The 21,140-nt window shown below is 53.5% G+C and overlaps 1 protein-coding gene across 1 annotated transcript; it reads right to left on the bottom strand.

The window, feature by feature from the left end:
• Positions 1–1,514: 1,514 nt before the first annotated feature.
• Positions 1,515–21,111, bottom strand: gapdh (glyceraldehyde-3-phosphate dehydrogenase). The gene is made up of 12 exons (XM_072275513.1): positions 21,012–21,111; positions 20,065–20,124; positions 14,047–14,146; positions 13,747–13,853; positions 12,805–12,895; positions 10,349–10,464; positions 9,399–9,480; positions 8,376–8,527; positions 7,673–7,751; positions 4,984–5,067; positions 2,475–2,572; positions 1,515–1,809 (listed from the first exon to the last, which is right to left on the bottom strand). The coding sequence occupies exons 2-12, from the start codon at positions 20,085–20,087 to the stop codon at positions 1,740–1,742; spliced, it is 1,002 nt and encodes a 333-aa protein (XP_072131614.1). The 5' UTR covers positions 20,088–20,124; positions 21,012–21,111; the 3' UTR covers positions 1,515–1,739.
• Positions 21,112–21,140: the final 29 nt, after the last annotated feature.

The raw sequence follows: 21,140 nt of genomic DNA on the forward strand, positions 1-21,140 counted from the left end.
TTCTTGCCAAATCCATTGATGCCCTGACCGATCAGGAAATGATAAACTTCCACCTTAAGTATACCCACCGATTTAGCCTCCACTGCAGTCTGTGGCAAAAAAAAATTCCTCCTTACCTCTGTTCTAATAGGTCACCCCTGAATCTAGAGTCTGTGCCCTCTAGTTCTGGATACCCCCACCACAGGAAACATCCACAGCTTCCACATTCACCCTAACTAGTCCTTGAAACATTCAGTAGGTTTCAAAGATCCCCCCCACCTCTGCATAATTCTAAATCCCAGGAAGTACAGGCCCAATGCTGCCAAGTGCTCCTCATATGTTAACCCCTTCATTCCCAGAACCACCTCTGGGCACTCTCCAATGACAACGCATGCTTCCTGAGATATGGGACCAAAAACCATTGAGTTTTTGATGTAGCGCAGGAAGAGTTGGGTAATGTTACCAGGGCAGGCTTGGAATGTGGACTGTTCGACGTAGCTGATCGGCCCATGTGGGTGCCTAAACCCACACCCTAAAATAATAAGAAATAAGAAATAGCAGGAGTCGGCCATCTGGCCCGTTGAACCTGCTCCACCATTCAATAAGATTATGACTGATCTGGCCATGGACTCATCTACACCCACCTGCCTTTTCCCCTTAACCCTGCAAAAATCGATCCAACCTTACCATAAATATATTTACTGAGGTAGCCTCCACTGCTTCTTTGGGCGTTGTCCTGTATTTAGATAAAGGGGAACGAGACATTAGGAAAAACAGTTGAAGATGAGGACCAGTTCCATCAGACAAAGGGGGAACTGGAGAGACATGGTCCTGAAGGAAGTGGAGACCTTTAACATCTTCTGACTGAGAGTGGACTGCTGAAAATGAGGTGATTAGGGAGCTGGGAGCAACTGAAGCTCTCTGGAGCGTGTGAAGCGTTGTGTAGGTAGTGGGGAGTGACTGAGCCAAGGGGAACAGAACAGAGCCAAGGTTCACAGACACCAGATCAGCAGGGCCGGAGCAGGCACAAGCAATGGGCCGAGGCAAAAATGTTGGCGGAATCTGATGGGAGAGGACCGTGCATCACGGACAAAGTGAGGGAGGAGAGCGGCCGGCTGGTCGGACGAGGGTGACGGGCGGCTGCTGAGAGGGTAGCTGGAATGGGGCGTGAAAAGAGACAGGGGAGGGGTGGGAGAAACTACCAGAAGTTAGAGGAGTGGATATCCACGTCTCTCAAGGCTGACGCCACGGTCCAACCCCGCGCCCACCGGTCATCTCCATTCTAAAAAAAGACAACCCGCCCCCCCCCCCCACCACCACCTCGAACTCCCATCCCACTCCGGCTCACCATTTCCCGACCCCACTGGTGTCCCCCCAATCCATTCCTGAGGTCCGCAACCTTTCCCAGACCCCCTTCCCCTTCCAATCCCACCTTTAGGGGGATCTGCAAACTCCCATCCCCTCCAACCCCCATGCCACCGAGCTTCCCCCAGAAGCCTGCCCTCCCCGAGCTCCGAACAAGAACACACAGCAGCTAGGATTCAACGGTTTTTAATAGGGGTCTTGTTGTTTCCACTGGGAGTAGAGGGTGAGTGGGGAGGAAAACCCAACCGTCTTCAGTGTGTGCCTGTCTGCGGGAGGTGGGGGAGGGCTGGTGTGTCTGGGAACGAGGGCAGGAGGGAGGCAGGCAGGCTGGGTGGGTGGGTGGGTGGGGCGGAGGGCCAGTGTGTAAATGGAGCAGTTCACACTCCCTTTCACTTTCACTCCTTGGACGCGATGTGGACAGCAAGGTCGATAACACGGTTGCTGTAGGCAAACTCATTGTCGTACCTGGGGAAGGCAGGAAGGGCAATTGTACATCAGTCTGCAGTAGGTGACCTGGACCCCTTCACACCTGCTCTCAAACCATCCCCCCTCCCCAAACCCACCCACTGGGTGTCATCATGGCTGCTTTCTTCTCTTTAAGAGTCACACAACAGTAGAACAGGCCCTTCTGCCCATCTGGTCCATGCTGACTCAATGCTCCTCTAATGAAATTATGCCACTCACAACCTCTTCCTCCGTCTCCGTGGACTCACTGGCCTTCAGACTGGAAAACGTTGCCCCCACTGGACTGTCACCATCTGCTGACCTCACCAAAGTCCGCTACACTCCCAGGAACTAAGGCCTAGCGTGGTCCCCGTCCCTGCAATTCGGGTGCTCCAGTCCTGGCAACAGCTCCATCATCTCCCTCTGCGCTCTTTCTAGTTTAACCCCATCCTTCCTGGAACAGGTTGACCGTGGATGCCCAAAGTGCAGCCTCACCATCTTGACCTGAATCCTGCATGCGATGCCCTGGGGGTCCTGTACTCCCCCTGCCCCTTCCAATCCCTGATTGCCCTGGGATTCTTGCTGGCCAGCCCCTCATAGTCCTCAGCTCCCCCCAGATTCTCCAAAACCCACCCAATTCCCTGAACACCAGCCAGGGTGCACCTCCCCGACCCAGAGACACTCACCAGGAAACCAGTTTGACAAAGTGGTTGGTCAGGGCGATGCCTGCCCCGGCGTCGAAGATGGAGGAGTGGGTGTCACCGTTGAAGTCGGTGGAGACCACCTGTTGGAGACGGAGGCGCAGTCAGCGCGCTTGCTCGCAATCCCTACCCTTTCCCCAATCCCGCCGGGCGCCACGCCTCCCCTGGTTCCCGGGGTTTCATGGTCACAGGCTGCACGCTGCCGGCCCATCTTTGTGTGTGTGGGGGAGGGGGGTGTGTGTGTAGCCCCCCCGTTCGATCCTGGGAGCCAGGCCAGAAATACTAACATGGCCCCAGCGTTTCACCCTCATTTCTGGGGATCTATGGTCCTCCCCTACCCCAGGTCCCACCTCAACGCCACCCCATTCCCCCTCCTCGAGGCAGCACAGCCATTCCATTCCCCTCGGCTCGGAGGCTCCACACCTATCCCTCTCCCCCCACCCCCCCCCATGCATCGAGCCTCCGCAGATGACACGAAGGCTGGGGTGGGCGGACGCCACCGTTTACAACAGGCTGCCCAGTGTGAGGTGACGCATGTCAGGAGGGTGAACGTGAAGACTGAAGACAGGGTGAACGCCAGGGTGCTCAGCAGTGGTGGAGGAACGGGGGATCTTGGCGCCCTCAAAGCAGACGAGCAAGTTGACGTGGTGGCCGAAAAGGGGCGTGGTGTGCTGTCGGGGGCGGGGGGGGGGGTTGTTTGAGTTCAGCAGCCGCTATTGCAGCTGAATAAAACTCCGGTTAGAGCTCACTCATGATACAGTGTGGTTCCTTCAGGTTGTTATAGCCAGGGGTGGTAATGGGGACGAGCTCCCGCTACCTGTTCAATGCTCCCAATGCCATGCGACTCAAATAGCCTCTGACAACCATGTCCGGCTCCTGGCCTTCACATGTGGCTCAGCTACTAAGCCCAGCAGAACCGTTTCTACTGACAGGAGAAGGGGCAAAGGAGGGTTACTGGTTCCTCAAAGCCAGTCACTTCGGGCAGACGGGGTTCGTCAGCCGTGGTTGGCAGCTCATCTGGGAGATGGAAAACTCTGACCTGAAACCTCTGCTGTCTTGTGACTACACCCGCTCACGGGGAAGGCTTCGGGAGTAAACTGCGGGGGAAAAATCCGGAGCTGGAGTCCCTAAGGCTGTCAATGTTGATGGCAATTCCTGCTGGTACCAAACTGCATCGGTCTCTGCCGTTCCTTTGGGTTCATCAGATGCGTGGGGAGGGGGAGCCTGCTGCATGGGCAACAGCTCGCTCTCCATATCGTGCTGCCCAGGCTCACCTATCTAGACAGTTGGGATGCAGTGATAAACTCTGACTGATGGAGGCCTCAGACAATACAGAGTTCAGGTCTGGTCTCCTCATTATAAGAAGGATGTGGAAGACTTAAGAGAGGGTGCGGCGGAGACTTAGCAGGATGAGAGAACAAGTCTTACAAAGAGAGACTGAGCGAGCCTGGGCTTTTCGTTCACGAGCAGTGGAGAATCAATGGGACTTGATAAGAGGTGAATAAACTCCCCTCAGCCAGCTACAGGTATCGATTATAACCGACGCTTCGATGACAAACTCCCTGAAGGAGACGGCTATCGATACCCGCACCCGGCTGGAAGCCCAAGAAGAGCCTCCCCCCCCCCAACCAGGTATGCCAGGAAAGCGGCTGATCCTTTGATAGCAGGACTGGACAGCCAGACACTTCTCCCCAGCGGCAATGTCTAAAACGAGAGGGCACAGTTTTAAGCTGACTGGAGGAATGTCAGAGCGAAGTGTTAGCAGGTCCACTCGAGACACTTAAGATATTTTTAGATGGGTAGATGAAAATGGAGGGCTTTATGGGTTAGATTGACCGTAAAAGTTCACACACACAAAATACTGGAGGAACTCAGCAGGTCCGGGAGCATCTATGGAAAAGAATACAGTCGACGTTTCGGCAGGATCTGAAGGGTCTCAGCCCGAAACGTTGAATGTTCACTCTTTTCCACAGATGCTGGCTCCTGGCCTGCCGAGTTCTTCTAGCATTTTCTTCACGTTGCCCGGATTTCAGCATCTGCGGATTTTCCCTCATTTGTGGTTAGAGTAGAGATTAAAAGGTCAAAGGGCCCACACCAGAGGGTCCCAACCTGAGGAGAACGGACCCCCCGGTTCATGGTAGGGGCCCGGGAGCCCCCGGTCTATACTGTGCTGTCCAGTAGTATATGTCCCATCCCAACATAGAGCTCCCCCACCTCCGGTGATCTGACCACACAGACCCATCCCCCACCCCGCCAATCTCACGGAACCAGACACCACCATGCCACAGGTGTCTGACCCACACGCACTTCCTGTGGTTAACACTCTCCCCACCGACCCTCTCAATGCCACACACTGCGGTTGAAATCGCTCCCCGAGGTGTGACCCCAGACAAGCTTCCTCCTCTCCCCACCGCCCCATACTGAAGGCCAGCAACACCCCCCCCCCCACCAACTCCCGTCTCTCTGCGCCAAGCATCGCCCCACACGCACTGACCTGGTCCTCTGTGTATCCCAGAATTCCCTTCATGGGCCCCTCGGCGGCCTCCTTCACTGCGTGCTTAATCTCGTCGTACGTGGCCTGAGGAGAGAGATTGAGGGTTGTCACCAGTCTTTTCCGACACCCACCGCTACGACAAATGCCCCAAAACCCCACAGACATGTCTCTACGCCACACCACCCACTCCCCCACCAATTTGTACTCCCCAGACGGACACAGCACAGGCCGGGAGCCGGGCAATAAACGCTGCCTTCTGGACAGATAATAGCGATGGTCACCGGGAGCTGAGCGATAAATGCTGGCCTCTGGACGGAATTCTTCATTAAGATGGAGAGTGACATAGTTAATTCAGAAACAAAGGTTCTGAACTTAAAGAGGGGTAACTTTGAAGGTATGAGACGTGAATTAGCTAAGATAGACTGGCAAATGACACTTAAAGGATTGACGGTGGATATGCAATGGCAAGCATTTAAAGGTTGCATGGATGAACTACAACAATTGTTCATCAAAGTTTGGAAAAAGAATAAATCAAGGAAGGTAGTGCACCCGTGGCTGACAAGAGAAATTAGGGATAGTATCAATTCCAAAGAAGAAGCATACAAATTAGCCAGAGAAAGTGGATCACCTGAGGACTGGGAGAAATTCAGAGTTCAGCAGAGGAGGACAAAGGGCTTAATTAGGAAGGGGAAAAAATATTATGAGAGAAAACTGGCAGGAAACATAAAAACAGACTGTAAAAGCTTTTATAGATATGTAAAAAGGAAAAGACTGGTAAAGACAAATATAGGTCCCCTGCAGACAGAAACAGGTGAATTGATTATGGGGAGCAAGGACATGGCAGACCAATTGATTAATTACTTTGGTTCTGTCTTCACTAAGGAGCACATAAATAATCTTCCAGAAATAGTAGGGGACAGAGGGTCCAGTGAGATGGAGGAACTGAGCGAAATACATGTTAGTAGGGAAGTGGTGTTAGGTAAATTGAAGGGATTGAAGGCAGATAAATCCCCAGGGCCAGATGGTCTGCATCCCAGGGTGCTTAAGGAAGTAGCCCAAGAAATAGTGGATGCATTAGTGATAATTTTTCAAAACTCGTTAGATTCTGGACTAGTTCCTGAGGATTGGAGGGTGGCTAATGTAACTCCACTTTTTAAAAAAGGAGGGAGAGAGAAACCGGGGAATTATAGACCGGTTAGCCTAACGTCGGTGGTGGGGAAACTGCTGGAGTCAGTTATCAAGGATGTGATAACAGCACATTTGGAAAGCGGTGAAATGATCGGACAAAGTCAGCATGGATTTGTGAAAGGAAAATCATGTCTGACGAATCTCATAGAATTTTTTGAGGATGTAACTAGTAGAGTGGATAGGGGAGAACCAGTGGATGTGGTATATTTGGATTTTCAGAAGGCTTTTGACAAGGTCCCACACAGGAGATTAGTGTGCAAACTTAAAGCACACGGTATTGGGGGTAAGGTATTGGTGTGGGTGGAGAGTTGGTTAGCAGACAGGAAGCAAAGAGTGGGAATAAACGGGACCTTTTCAGAATGGCAGGCGGTGACTAGTGGGGTACCGCAAGGCTCAGTGCTGGGACCCCAGTTGTTTACAATATATATTAATGACTTGGATGAGGGAATTAAATGCAGCATCTCCAAGTTTGCGGATGACACGAAGCTGGGTGGCAGTGTTAGCTGTGAGGAGGATGCTAAGAGGATGCAGGGTGACTTGGATAGGTTGGGTGAGTGGGCAAATTCATGGCAGATGCAATTTAATGTGGATAAATGTGAAGTTATCCACTTTGGTGGCAAAAATAGGAAAACAGATTATTATCTGAATGGTGGCCGATTAGGAAAAGGGGAGGTGCAACGAGACCTGGGTGTCATTATACACCAGTCATTGAAAGTGGGCATGCAGGTACAGCAGGCGGTGAAAAAGGCGAATGGTATGCTGGCATTTATAGCAAGAGGATTCGAGTACAGGAGCAGGGAGGTACTACTGCAGTTGTACAAGGCCTTGGTGAGACCACACCTGGAGTATTGTGTGCAGTTTTGGTCCCCTAATCTGAGGAAAGACATCCTTGCCATAGAGGGAGTACAAAGAAGGTTCACTAGATTGGTTCCTGGGATGGCAGGACTTTCATATGAAGAAAGAATGGATGAACTGGGCTTGTACTCGTTGGAATTTAGAAGATTGAGGGGGGATCTGATTGAAACATATAAGATCCTAAAGGGATTGGACAGGCTAGATGCAGGAAGATTGTTCCCGATGTTGGGGAAGTCCAGAACGAGGGGCCACAGTTTGAGGATAGAGGGGAAGCCTTTTAGGACCGAGATTAGGAAAAACTTCTTCACACAGAGAGTGGTGAATCTGTGGAATTCTCTGCCACAGGAAACAGTTGAGGCCAGTTCATTGGCTATATTTAAGAGGGAGTTAGATATGGCCCTTGTGGCTACGGGGGTTAGGGCGTATGGAGGGAAGGCTGGGGCGGGGTTCTGAGTTGGATGGTCAGCCATGATCATAATAAATGGCGGTGCAGGCTCGAAGGGTCGAATGGCCTACTCCTGCACCTATTTTCTATGTATGTTTCTATAACGGTGATGATCACTGAAGGCAGATGCAGTTGGAGCCCCATCGACCCCAGACACTCCACCCAACCCACACATCCCGGCGACCCATCCCGAAAACTTACACCCTTGTTGAGACGGCAGGTGAGGTCAACCACGGAGACATTGGGTGTGGGTACACGGAATGCCATCCCAGTCAGCTTGCTGCGGCCGGTGGGAGGAGGGAGGAGAGAGGAGAGAGAGGTGTAAGAGTTAGACAGACAGATAAGTGAGGTAAGGGGGACATGACAGTGGCACTCCCTGTCCTAACACCCCTCCAGAAACCCATGGACAGCACCCCAGACCAGCAAGCACTCCCAGCCTGGGGGGGTGGGGAGGAGTCCACCACTTCTGGTCCAGGCAGTGAGGGCCCTTTAACCCCACACCCTGAGGGCAACACTTGACGCCTTTCACCTTGATACAAATTTTTCCCCTCAGCCCCCCCCACAACCTGATGAATGTTGACCCTATTGGTCCAAGGTGAATCCCTTTCCTTCCATCGGTAACCCCCCACCGACCTCAGCGATGAACCCGAACCTTGTTGGCCCCTGCCATGACCCCGTTACCCACCTGTCAACCTCGGGGAAGACCCCTAGACCCCAGCGTCGACTGACCCATCCACCCATTGACTCCCCCCCGACCTCTGACCCCTGGCAATGAGCATCACAACAACCCGTAGCCCTACTTGCTGAGTTGAGCTCAGACCCCTCCTGTCAGGCTCGGAGGCATCTCCTGACCCCTCCCATTAATGTGGCGGTAATGCCCCCACCCCCCGAACCAGTGACCCACCCGTTCAGCTCCGGGATGACCTTGCCCACGGCCTTGGCAGCGCCGGTGGAGGCCGGGATGATGTTCTGGTGAGCACCACGACCGTCCCGCCACAACTTCCCTGACGGGCCATCCACCGTCTTCTGTGTGGCCGTGTAGGCGTGGACCGTCGTCTGCATGAAACGGGGAGAGACAGCGACTATTACATGGAGGGGAGGGGATGGGATGGGATGGGAGAGGCGTGTACGCGCCCGGGACCGTCATCTGCAGGGGGGAGAAACAGGGACCTCAACACGCGACAGGCAGAGGTGTACGCGCACTTGGCTGTGGAGTGCGGCAGGAAGAGAAAGGTGGACATGGAATGCGACTGTGACCTGCAGGGTGGGAAACGCAGGCACGACACAAGACACGGAGAGCCAGAATGCGGACCGTCACGGTGCACAGCAGAGCGTAACACGGGACGGGGAGGGATTTGAATGGGGAACAAAGGGACCATTACACAGGGAGGGGTTTGAGTGGGGGAACAAACAGACTGTTACACGGGATGGGTCGGATTTGAGTGGGGGGAACAAACAAACCATTACACCGGGAGGGGTTTGAGCGGGGGAACAAACAGACCATTACATCGGGAGGGGTTTGAGCGGGGGAACAAACAGACCATTACATCAGGAGGGGTTTGAGCGGGAGAACAAAGAGACCATTACACCGGGAGGGGTTTGAGTGGGGGAACAAACAGACCATTACACCGGGAGGGGTTTGAGCGGGGGAACAAACAGACCATTACAGCGGGAGGGGTTTGAGCGGGGGAACAAACAGACCATTACACCGGGAGGGGTTTGAGCGGGGGAACAAACAGACCATTACACCGGGAGGGGTTTGAGCGGGGGAACAAACAGACCATTACACTGGGAGGGGTTTGAGTGGGGGAACAAACAGACCATTACACTGGACGGGGGAGGGGTATACAGGTACAGGTCTGCACACGGGTACCGGGAGACGAGCAGTCACCATGTGTGTGCGTGCACACCACAGGAAAGGACTCACCATCAGCCCCTCGACAATGCCGAACTTGTCGTTGATGACCTTTGCCAGGGGTGCCAGGCAGTTGGTGGTACAGGAGGCATTGCTGGAGGAAGAGACAGGGGATGGTGAATGGGTCAAGGACCGGGTGGTCGCAGGGCGGGGGGAGCTGGATCCGGTGCAGGTGGGGAGGGACAAAGAGTAGCGGGGAGGTAGTGGGTGTAGGGTTGGAGGGGCATCTGTGGGTCAGAGGGACGGTGTGCAGGGGGATTTGTTTGGATGGAAAGTCTTGTTGACCCAGGGGAGGGGGTTTCCAGGCGAGCTCCGCAAATCAGAGTGCATGGGATTGGGGTAATCCTGGGATGGAGAGGGGCTTGCTGGAGGATGGAGGCCATTCCAGGGATGGGGAGGGGCTTGCGGGTTGAGGGAGAGGGAGGGTCCCATGTTTTGGCCAGAGGAGTCCTGTGACGAGATGTTTGGGTGGGCCGGGATTGGAGGATAGGTTTGGTGCGTCTCTGTGAGGGTCCCAGGATTAGATCTGAACTTCGTTGACTGGTGCGGGCTGCTGTTCCTGGGACAGCCAGGGGGGCTCATTGGGTGGGGGAGAACACTGAATTCATTGGGGGAGGGTGGTGTGTAGTTGCTGAATTTGCAAGGGTGAGGACACATCCTGAGATGGGGAAGGGGCTTGTTGGCAAGGGGTTTGGGGTGACGTGGCCAGAGAGGTTGAAATTCCTGGGAGTGGCGTGAGCATTTTGGGTTGCAGTGGGGGGAGGGGGGAATGTCCTGGACTCTGAAGGGGTTTCCTAGGACGGCCCCGTGGGCGGGAGAGGGTGAGGGGATGATGTGGGACTGTGAGCAGAAAGCAGGCAGCTCCCCCTGTGATTGGGAGCCTGGTGGGGGGGGGGATGTGGGGAAGAGGAAGGGTTGGGGAGCGAGACGGGCAGAGGGGTTGGTGGGGGGAGTTGTCTCACCTGACGATAGTCATGCTCTTGTCATATTTATCGTGATTCACCCCCACCACGAACATGGGGGCATCAGCACTGGGGGCTGAAATGATCACCCGCTTGGCCCCTCCCTTCAGGTGAGCCTGGGGGGGTGGGGGAAGAGAGAGAGAGAGAGAGAGAGAGAGAGAAGGTCACATCCAACCGTGGGCCTCTAGTCAAATCCTGCTTCCCTGCACTCCCCTCCCCCAGCTAACTAGTGACTAGTGGTGTCCCACAAGGATCTGTTCTGGAACGTCTACTTTTCGTGATTTTTATTAACGACCTGGATGTGGGGGGTAGAAGGGTGGGTTGGCAAGTTTGCAGACAACACAAAGGTTGGTGGCGTTGTAGATGGTGTACAGGATTGTCAAAGATTGCAGAGAGACATTGATAGGAAGCAGAAGTGGGCTGAGAAGTGGCAGATGGAGTTCAACCCGGAGAAGTGTGAAGTGGTACACTTTGGAAGGACAAACTCCAAGGCAGAGTACAAAGTAAATGGCAGGATACTTGGTTGTGTGGAGGAGCAGAGGGATCTGGGGGTACATGTCCACAGATCCCGGAAAGGTGCCTCACAGGTGGATAAGGTAGTTAAGAAAGCTTATGGGGTGTTAGCTTTCATTAGTCGAGGGATAGAGTTTGAGAGTCGTGATGTAATGATGCAGCTCCATAAAACTCTGGTTAGGCCACACTTGGAGTACTGTGTCCAGTTCTGGTCACCTCACTATGGGAAGGATGTGGAAGCATTGGAAAGGGTACAGAGGAGATTTACCAGAATGCTGCCTGGTTTAGAGAGTATGCATTATGATCAGAGATTAAGGGAACTAGGGCTTTACTCTTTGGAGAGGAGGAGGATGAGAGGAGACATGATAGAGGTGTACAAGATAATAAGAGGAATAGATAGAGCCAGCGCCTCTTCCCCGGGGCACCACTGCTCAATACAGGAGGACATGGCTTTAAGGTAAGGGGTGGGAAGTTCAAGGGGGATATTAGAGGAAGGTTTTTTTACTCAGAGAGTGGTTGGTGTGTGGAATGCACTGCCTGAGTCAGTAGTGGAGGCAGATACACTAGTGAAGTTTAAGAGACTACTAGACAGGTATATGGAGGAATTTAAGGTGGAGGCTTATATGGGAGGCAGGGTTTGAGGGTCGGCACAACTTTGTGGGCCGAAGGACCTGGAAGGTGCTGTACTATTCTATGTTCTATTAACCCACACAGGGAGCGATCTCCTTCACAGCCCTCTTCCCTCCCCCAAAGAAAACCCTCCCCATCTCCATCACCAACAGAGCAGCCCAACCCCAGCCCTCCAGGCCCAGAGTGAGGAAGGAGGAGCGTGTGGTTAAAGCAGAAACCTCCGCCACCCCCTCTCCCTTCTTCCAGGTTTCACCCCACCCCGTGAACGAGGCCTAACCAACATCGTTCAACTTGTGTCTAATTGGTAGTTAAAAAAACACATCATTTCAAGCTACAGATCATGAGAATAGATGATGATTATGTCATGTTTCACTATATTTGATATACTTAGGTTATAAGACCATAGTTCTGGATATGCCCACCATAGTAAACGTCCTGTCCACATCCACCTTATCGAATCTTTTCAACATTCAACTGGTTTCAATGAGATCACACCCCCTGCCCCCCCCCAACATTCTTCTGAATCCCAGTGAGTACAGGCCCCAAGCTGCCAAACGCTCCTATTTCATTCCCAGAACCATCCTTGTGAACCTCCCCTGGACTCTCTCCAAAGACAACACATCCTTTCTGAGATACGGGCCCGAAACTGTCAGCAGTACTCCAACTCCGGCCTGACTGGTGTCTGATAAAGCCTCAGCGTTATCTCCTTGCTTTCATATCCTATTCCCCTTGAAATAAATTATGTTGAGTATGTCATTCCATTTTGCTCTTCCTGATTAAGATAATTAGCTTTTCGTGCAGATTTGCTGACCCAGTTTACCACATTACCGGCCAGACTGTGATGGAGGCGTGGAGCCAGAACCGCTGCCTGCAGCAGACGGCTGGTCAGGGATGCACCCCTCTGCGACTGCTCCCTCGCTCCTCTCGCCAAGCCAATGTTGAACCTGATGGACTACTCAATCCTGACAGCAAGCAACCTCGCCTTGCGGACTAGCCTCCTGTGCAGGAGTTTGTACAAAAGCCTTCGCTGAAGTCCAAGGAGCTAATGTCGACCTTGGTAAATTTCAAGCTTACCGATCGCATTCCTGCTGTCCTTCTCCCCGCCTGCCCTTCACTTGGCACTTTGTGCCCCCCCCCCCCACTTAACTCAGTTACAATGACACCCTGCTCCCCGCTCCACATCCCGACGTCAGGAATGAACTCTCCAGGAGGCAAGCAAAGTTCTCCCCGCTGTCTCTCAGCAAATGAGAACAGGTCACTCTCCTCCCCCGCCATCTGCCGCGAATTCTCCTCCCACATCCTGCCGTACTCACCGAAGCCTTCTCAGTGGTGGTGAAAACTCCCGTGGACTCCACAACGTATTCGGCTCCAGCACTACTCCACTTGATGTGGGCAGGGTCCCGTCTGGTGGGGGAAAGAGGAGAGTTTGTGGCTGTCTATCGTGGGGGTGTTAAATCAGCTGCCAATCCCACTTTCCCTGAAGCTGTCACAGGGGTCCTGAGGTCAACACAGCCACTCCCCCCCCCCCCCCACAAACATCTCCCCTGCTGTCCCGGGGGTGGAGAGTTATGACGACAACGCAAGCCACCCAAGCCGTTACGGGCTCAGAGGGAAACATAGGCCCCTGAAATCCACCACTGTTGTCCTAAGGTCAACTTCAGCCCCGTTCCAATCCCGTCCTGAAATCAACCCAGCCGTCCATCTGACTACGTCCCAGGGGTCCTGAGGTCAAACCAGCACCCAACCCCAGGGTCCTGAGATCAAACCAGCACCCACACACGGTCCTGAGATCAAACCAGCACCCATCTCCAGGGTCCTGAGGTCAAACCAGCACCCACACAGGGTCCTGAGGTCAAACCAGCACCCACACAGGGTCCTGAGGTCAAACCAGCACCCAACCCCAGGGTCCTGAGATCAAACCAGCACCCACACAGGGTCCTGAGATCAAACCAGCACCCACACAGGGTCCTGAGATCAAACCAGCACCCATTTCCAGGGTCCTGAGATCAAACCAGCACCCATCCCCAGGGTCCTGAGGTCAAACCAGCACCCAACCCCAGGGTCCTGAGGTCAAACCAGCAACCATCCCCAGCATCCTGAGGTCAAACCAGCACCCAGCACCCACACAGGGTCCTGAGGTCAAACCAGGCCCATAAACCTATTCCCACTCTCCCACCCTGCAGTCATGATACAAGACTGCCACCTCAGCGTAGTAGCCCCCAGACCCAGCCAACCCACCCCTCTCCCAGACTCACTCCTGGAAGACGGTGATGGCTTTGCCGTTGATGACCAGTTTCCCACCGTCCACTTTGACTGTGCCCTTGAATCGTCCGTGGGTGGAGTCGTAGCTGAACATGTACGCCTGGGGGTGGGGGGTGTGCAGAGAGAGAGACCGGTGAGATCAGCAGCAGCGTCTGTGCTGTGGGGAGGGGGAAGAGGGAGGGAGGGAAGGACCATGGGAGTGAGGTAGATTGGAGAGGAAGGGGGTGTAAGGGGTTTAGCCCCATTGATGGTTTGATGGGGGGGGGGTGGAGATGAAGGGGGGCTGCACTCACCATGTAGCTGAGGTCGATGAAGGGGTCGTTGATGGCCACGACCTCCACCTTGGGGTTCGCCATGGCGGCCCGGGTCACCAGGCGCCCGATGCGGCCAAACCTGTGGGGGTAGAGGGAGCGGCTCGGTCACACAGAGAGAGGGAACCTTCCGGAAGCCCCAGCCGGCTACGGCCCCTCCGAGAGGCAGCCCACACACCAAGCCCCAAACTGACCCCAGTGAGCCACCCACTGCTCCCTCTCCACAGCCCAGGACCAGTCCCACAGCAGCCCCCTGCCCCACATCACTGCAACGACCAATCTAACATCTTGTATGCATCGCAGTGTCCTCTCCCCACATAAACTTCCATCAATCCACCACTAACCCTTGACCTCCCACTCTCCCCACAATCCCATACCCATCCCACGGCCCTGTTCCAGCCCCACCATCGATCCCACACTGACCCTCGGCCACACTCCCTCTCCCCAAACACCGCCAGCACTGAGCCGAACCACAATCAGGTGCCGTGAAATCTGTCGTTGTGTGCAGCAGCAAGATTGTGCAACATTGTAAAATATACTATAAGTTACAGGAAAAACTAAGATTTAAGATGCATTTTATCTCTACATCCATCTCACAACATAGAAACGATCTACAGCACATTACAGGCCCTTTGGCCCACAGTGTTGTGTCAAATGTGCAACCTACTCTACAGACTGCCTAGAACTCCCCCTACCACACAGCCCTCTATTTTCTGAGCTCCATGCATGTACCCTATCGTATCCAAATAGTCTCCGTTACTGTGCACAGGCAATAAGAAGGGAAATCTGGGAGGACTTTGCCCAGACAATAAAACAAACAAAAAATAACGAAGTATTGCAGAAGAGAGTAAAACAGTGAAGTAATGTTCACGGGTTCTCAATGTCCATTTGGAAAGGAACTGTTCCTGAATCGCTGCGTGTGTGTCTCCAGGCTCCATGGTGGTGGTAATGAGGAGAGGGCATGTTCTGGGTGGTGGGGGTCCTTGCTGACAGATACTGAGGCATCGCCTTATGAGGATGCGGCCAACACGCAGACCTTATTTAAAACGCAGAGCCCAGGCTGGACAGTTACAGGAGTTTCTGAGACCCAGGATCGACTGGTGCTTGAAAAGGGGAGAACTCATTAACGACAGACACAGGAATGCTGGAGGAACTTGGCAGGACTGGCTCAGGATAGGTCCGTGCATGGGGGGGGCGGGGGGGCAGGGAGAGAGAGAGAGAGAGAGAGAGAGAGAGAGAGAGTCGTCATTGAAGAGGTGAGCAAGGCAGGTCAGTGGATATCTTACTAGGCCACATCTAGTAGACTAGATCGAATGGGACACAGGCCGAACAAGCCAAATGCACACACAACCCTCTCAGGAGGCAGAAGAGGGCTGTTTTTTTTTCTCGTCAGTCTTACAACGACAGGTGTGTAAAAAGGGCCTGAAGGGTCATTGGGGACCCGAGTCACCCCAACCACAAACTGTTCCAGTTGCTGTACCGGGAAACAGTACCACAGCATTAAAACCAGGACCAACAGGCTCTGGGACAGCTTTTTCCCAAACCAGGCCATCAGACTGATTAATTCATGCTGACACAACTGTATTTCTATGCTATACTGACTATCCCGTTTGTTACAAATTACTGTAAGTTGGACATATAGACAGAGACGTAACATAAAGACTTTTACTCCTCATGCACATGAAGGATGTAGTAATAAAGTCAGTTCAATTCACCCGCGAGCAGTGGAGTGCCACAGGAGTTGGTGCCGAGACGGCTGCTGTTCGCTTTCTACATTGAACGGTTTGGGTCAGCGTGCTTGCGGGCCACAGCAGAACTGGTGGTGCAGTGCCGTCTCTGGTTACAACCGGATCTAGATCCGCTAGGAGAGTGGGCCCAGCAAGTGGCAGGTGGTTAGGACTCTACTACGCCACCAGAGAAGTTGCTTCATCTCCAGTGCATAGAATAGTGGTTTTTTAATCCCCCCCACATAAAAATTTCAAAAAGTCTTTTTTCTCTTCCTGAATGGATAAGAGAATTAATTATGTTTTTCATTATTATACATTCTATATCAGATTAATACCATGCATGATATTGATGTTAATTTCACCTTCTTTATGTATTGTTATTATATGAGGTAATTCCCCTCTTGTTTGTATAGATGCTCTTTTTAAATCAATAAAAAAATTTTAAAAAACAATGATGTCACTGTGTGCTTTGATATTGCAATGATGCATGTGAGATAAACAAGAGTTAACCTTTAACTGCAGAACAATGTGCAAAGTTCTTGTTCACAGGCTGAGGCTGGAATGCCCTTACAGGGGTTTACAAAATCAGCAGGGGCGTGAATGCACAGTCAGTCTTCTCCCCCCACCAAGGGCCGGGCGTCTCAAAAACTCCAAGGGAATGGGTTTAATGGGAAAGATTTAAAAGGGGCAACTTTATTTTGGGTGGTGAATATAGAGCAAGCAGCCAGAGAGGCAACACAATTTTGGCAAGTTCATGGAAAGGATGAGGTTTAGACGGTTGGTATCAGTTGCTCCACCTGGGCCGGGATGAAATGGAAAATACCAGCGGACATAAGGTCGGGGGGGGGGGGGGCCGCGCGCAAGTTCAAAGAAGTGCAGGGTAAGTGTTTCTTTTAAAAATGACACCATAAGACATAGCAACAGAATTAGGCCATTTGGCTCATCGAGTCTGTGCCACCAATCAATCCCCTCCTCAATCCAACTCCCCAGCCTTCTTCCTTTGATGCCATGTCCAACCCTACGACCTGGCCCCCACAGCTACCTGTTCACCAAGCTCTGGTCAAAGAAATTACTCTGCATCTGTTTTAAACGGATTTCCCTCTATCCTGAGGCTGTGCCCTCTTGTCCTAGAATCCCCCACCATGGGAAACATCCTTTCCACATCTACTGTCTAGTCCTTTCAATATCTGAAAGGTTTCAGTGAGATCCTCCTCATTCACCTGAATTCCAGTGAGTACAGACCCAGAGACATCAAATGTTCCTTGTGTGATAACCCTTTCATTCCCGGAATCATCCTTGCCAACCTCCTCTGAACCCTCTCCAATGCCAGCACATCTTTTCTCAGATGCGGAGCCCAAAACTGTTCACACTACCCGAGGTGAGGCCTCACCAGGGCCTCATAAAGCCTCAGCATCACATCCCTGCTCCTGTATTCCAGACCTCTTGAAATGAATGTTAACATTGCATTTGCCTTCCTCACCACCGATTCTTATCTGCAAGTTAACCTCACAGAGAGAGTACACTGGCGGGATTGGTCCTGGAGGCAGGTGTAACAGAGGCTCTCAGATCAGACTCAGAAAATCTGGCTGAGCGGTGCCACAACAACAATCTCTCCCTCATCGTCAGCAAGACCAAGGAGCTGATTATCGACCTCAGGGGGAAGAAACTGGTGTTCCATGAGCCAGTCCTCATTGGGGGATCAGAGGATCAGCAACTTTAAATTCCTCAGGGCTATCATTTCTGGGCCCAGCACAGAAGTGGAATTACAAAGACAGGCAACGCCTCTGCTCCCTGCTTGTGAAGATTCTGCACGACAATTAAGACTTTGATAAACTTGCACAGGTGTGCGGTGGAGAGTATATTGACCGGCTGCACCACAGCCTGGTACGGAAACACCCAATTCCCTTGAAGCAATACGGCCCGGTCCATCACAGGTAAAGGCCCTCCTCCACCACAGAGCACACTTCCATGGAGTGCTGTTGCAGGAAAGTAGCATCCATCAACAGGGAACCCAAAACCGCCCTCTTCTCACTGCTGACACCATGAAGGTGGCTCCTCAGGACCACGACCTGTCCTTCAAGGACTCTTCCTCTCTTGTTCTCGATATTTATTATTATTTCTTTTTGTATTTGCACAGTATTGCTTTGCACACTGGTGGGACGCCCAGTTGGTGATTCTATCGTGGTGATTATGTACTGAGCATGCCCACAGGGAAATGAGCCTCAGGGCTGGAAAGGGTGACTTTGATAAGAAATTTGCATTGCATATGGACCAGCGGGAATGGAAGGGTTGGGCACGCAGAGGGATTTAGTCCGGCATCTATTTGTTAATTTAGATAGTTCAGTTTGGGCTGTTTCTGTACTCATACTGCTCCCAGTCCCAGACTACAGGCCCAACGGGGACGAGCAGGAGAAAATCTGCAGGTGCTGGAAATGCCCACCGACGGGTCTCTCTTCTCCACAGATGCTGCCTGACCTGCTGAGTGCACAGCTTTGTGGGCTGAAAGGCCTGTACTGTGCTGCAGGCTTTCTATGTTTCCTCCAGCAACTTGGTTGTGCGCTTTGCCAACCCACGACGGGTCCATCCCAACCAAGCACTTCAAACAGGGGAGAAGGGAGAGGGGGCATGGGACCCCAGCCAGGAGCTCACTCCGCCATCCCACGGGATTATATTTTTTTTATTAGGGAAGACCGGAGCACCCTCGGCGAGGCAGAGATGAAAGGCTCGACGCAGACAAGAATATCTGCAGGCGCTGGAAGTCCAGTGCAACGTTTCCGGCCAAGACCCTTCATCAGGATTGAACATTGCAAGAGCGCCACTGGGGTTGTGAGATGCAAACATTATGCATCGATTATGTTACCCCATATTGAATGGTTGCCGGAGATGTACTCCGGATCCCACCATCTATCTCGTTAAGATACTGACCACCTTCGCTACGGTTTCTCTTTAGCTGAGAGTGTCTTCTGCTCCCAGAGAGGCGGGAGAAGCAGCTGCAGCGCCCCCGCCTGGCAGCGACTGGGTGGTACACCGGCACTGCCTGCCTGCCATCTGAGCGCAGCTCCCCGCCGGGGACGGCCTTTAAAGGAAGCGACCCGCTCGGCCGGGGTCCTGAGTTCCCTCTGCACAACCCCACCCTCAGCCATCAGCACATACCAATACCGGCTCCATCTCACCCCCACCACACACAAACTGGTTTTCTCTTCCCCAGCACTCGACCTCACGCTCTTTCTCCGTGTGCACACTAGATGCAGGCTCTCGTTTTAGAACCCACCCCCTTCCCCCGGCGCAACCTGATGTAAAAAAAAATCTTGGGAGATCCGTGGCTCACACAACTTCTGGTTTCAAATGTCTCTCCCTCCTTTGGGAATAATCCCGCATCGAACCCAAAAACTGAAGAGATCCCGTTTGTCTGAATAAGCTTGTCTCCTCGTCCCTGTAAGACCCCATGCAGCACTTGCCCCGCTACCCTCTCCCTCTCCTCCCGGCAGCTCACTTCCCCTTCCCTCACTCCCCAATTCTCTTTCCTCCAATCCCCCATCCTTTCTCTTCTTCCCTCTTTTAATTCCTCCCCCACCCGGGAAGGGGCGGCCCGGACGCTGAAGGGAACGGGAGCCTTCGCCCCCAAGGCCGGGCAGGGAAGACCCGAACCCAACCGACCCCGCCCCGTCTGCCAGCGTCCCACCTCGCTCCGTGACGGCCAGCACGTACACTCCCCACTTAACTGAACAGCGACCGTCCGGGTCACGTCCCGCACGTCTCATCCGAGCAGGAGGATGAATCAGGCCCCGATTTCACGCTCCCCACCTCCCTGTGATACCGGAGTTAGGCGTGAGTCAGCGGAGCTCCCGCTCCGTCTGCTGACCCCCGATTTAGCGAGGTTTTCCCCTCCCCCCCTCCACACACACCTCGCACCCTGTGGAAACTACTCTTCCCCCCCCGCCTCGTTTTCCCACTGAGGCGAGAATGCTGGGCCCGGAACCCTAGGAGTTAACCGTCTGAGCAGGAAGTCCGGGGTGAAATTGCGAGAGGGAAACGGGATACAAAAAGAAAGAAATAGTGAGGGGGGAGGAAGAAGGGAGAGATAGATAGATAGATAAAAAGTAGTGGAAGATAGATATAGAAACTGGGCATGGTAAAAAGGGCGCTGAGGCAGGCGGCTCTACAGGCGATGCGGCACCGGCCCGAGCCGACCCCCAGGCACTGCTGGAAAGCGGGGGTGTGCCGTTTCTCGTCCCGGAATCCCCGTCCGTCTTTCCCCGTCCCCCTCACTCACCCGTTGATGCCGATCTTCACCATGCTGCCTTAGTTAGGGGAGATGTGCCGTACGTTGGTGCTGCGAAGACAGAGCGAAAGAGTGTGAGAACGGCTCGGTCCGGCCCGACCACCTTTATAGCGTCACGGAGCGCCGCCCCCCGCGTCACACAGTCCCGGCTCAGGCCTCACAAAGCGCGGGCAATGACTTAACTCACACCCCCGGGACGGGCCCGGCTCGTCACACACCCGGGACAGCCCCACAAAGCGCGGGCAATAACCTGGCACATATTAGCTTATCGAGCACCCGGGCCAGACTCGACACAGGCCCGGGACCAGTTTAACACAGCGTGGGAAATGACCTAATGCACAGATCGGCTCATCGTCCGGGACAGACCCGAAAACATGACGAGGGACAGACACAATCCCGTCCCTGGACGCTGAGAGGGGTCGTGGGGGCAGATTCCTCTAGCGCCTTGGCCTCCCCTCCTCTCATCTCACTTTCTCCTCCCCACCCACCTTTGCCCTTCTCCGCCATCGCCATTTCGGCCGCTAATCCCTCTCCCTCACTCTATTTCACCCAATTTCTTCCTCCTCCCCCCTCTCACCAACCCCATACGCTCACATACCCACCCTCTACCACCTCTCTTACCCTCTTTCTTCCATCCCATCCTCCCCTCCCGCCAATTTCTCTCTTCCGCTTCTGTTCCCTCCCCCACTTCTTTCTTGAATCCCCACCTCATACAGTCCCGCTCCTACCACCGCGCTCTCGCTATCCCTTCACGTCTGCTCTCTCCCCCCACCCCCACTTTCCACCACAATTTCTCTGCCCCATTCTCTTTTGCTGTCCTTCAATCACTTTTCCTCACCTACCCCCTCCTCTGCCCCAATCGTTTCTCCCTAACTCCTCCACACCTGCCTCTCCCCGGGATTGGGTTTCATAAGTCCCCCATTCTTCTCCCGCTCTACCTTCGGGGACTGTTGATAACGGGAGGATCGCTCTCTGCTCCTGATCGCCAGCGAGTGATGCCGGGAGCTGGGCAGGGCTACGAGCCTTTATAGCAGAGCCGCCTCTCCTCCCCTCCCCTCCCCTCCCTC

This window comes from Mobula birostris, chromosome 13, assembly GCF_030028105.1.
Source record: "Mobula birostris isolate sMobBir1 chromosome 13, sMobBir1.hap1, whole genome shotgun sequence".
NCBI lineage: Eukaryota > Metazoa > Chordata > Chondrichthyes > Myliobatiformes > Myliobatidae > Mobula > Mobula birostris.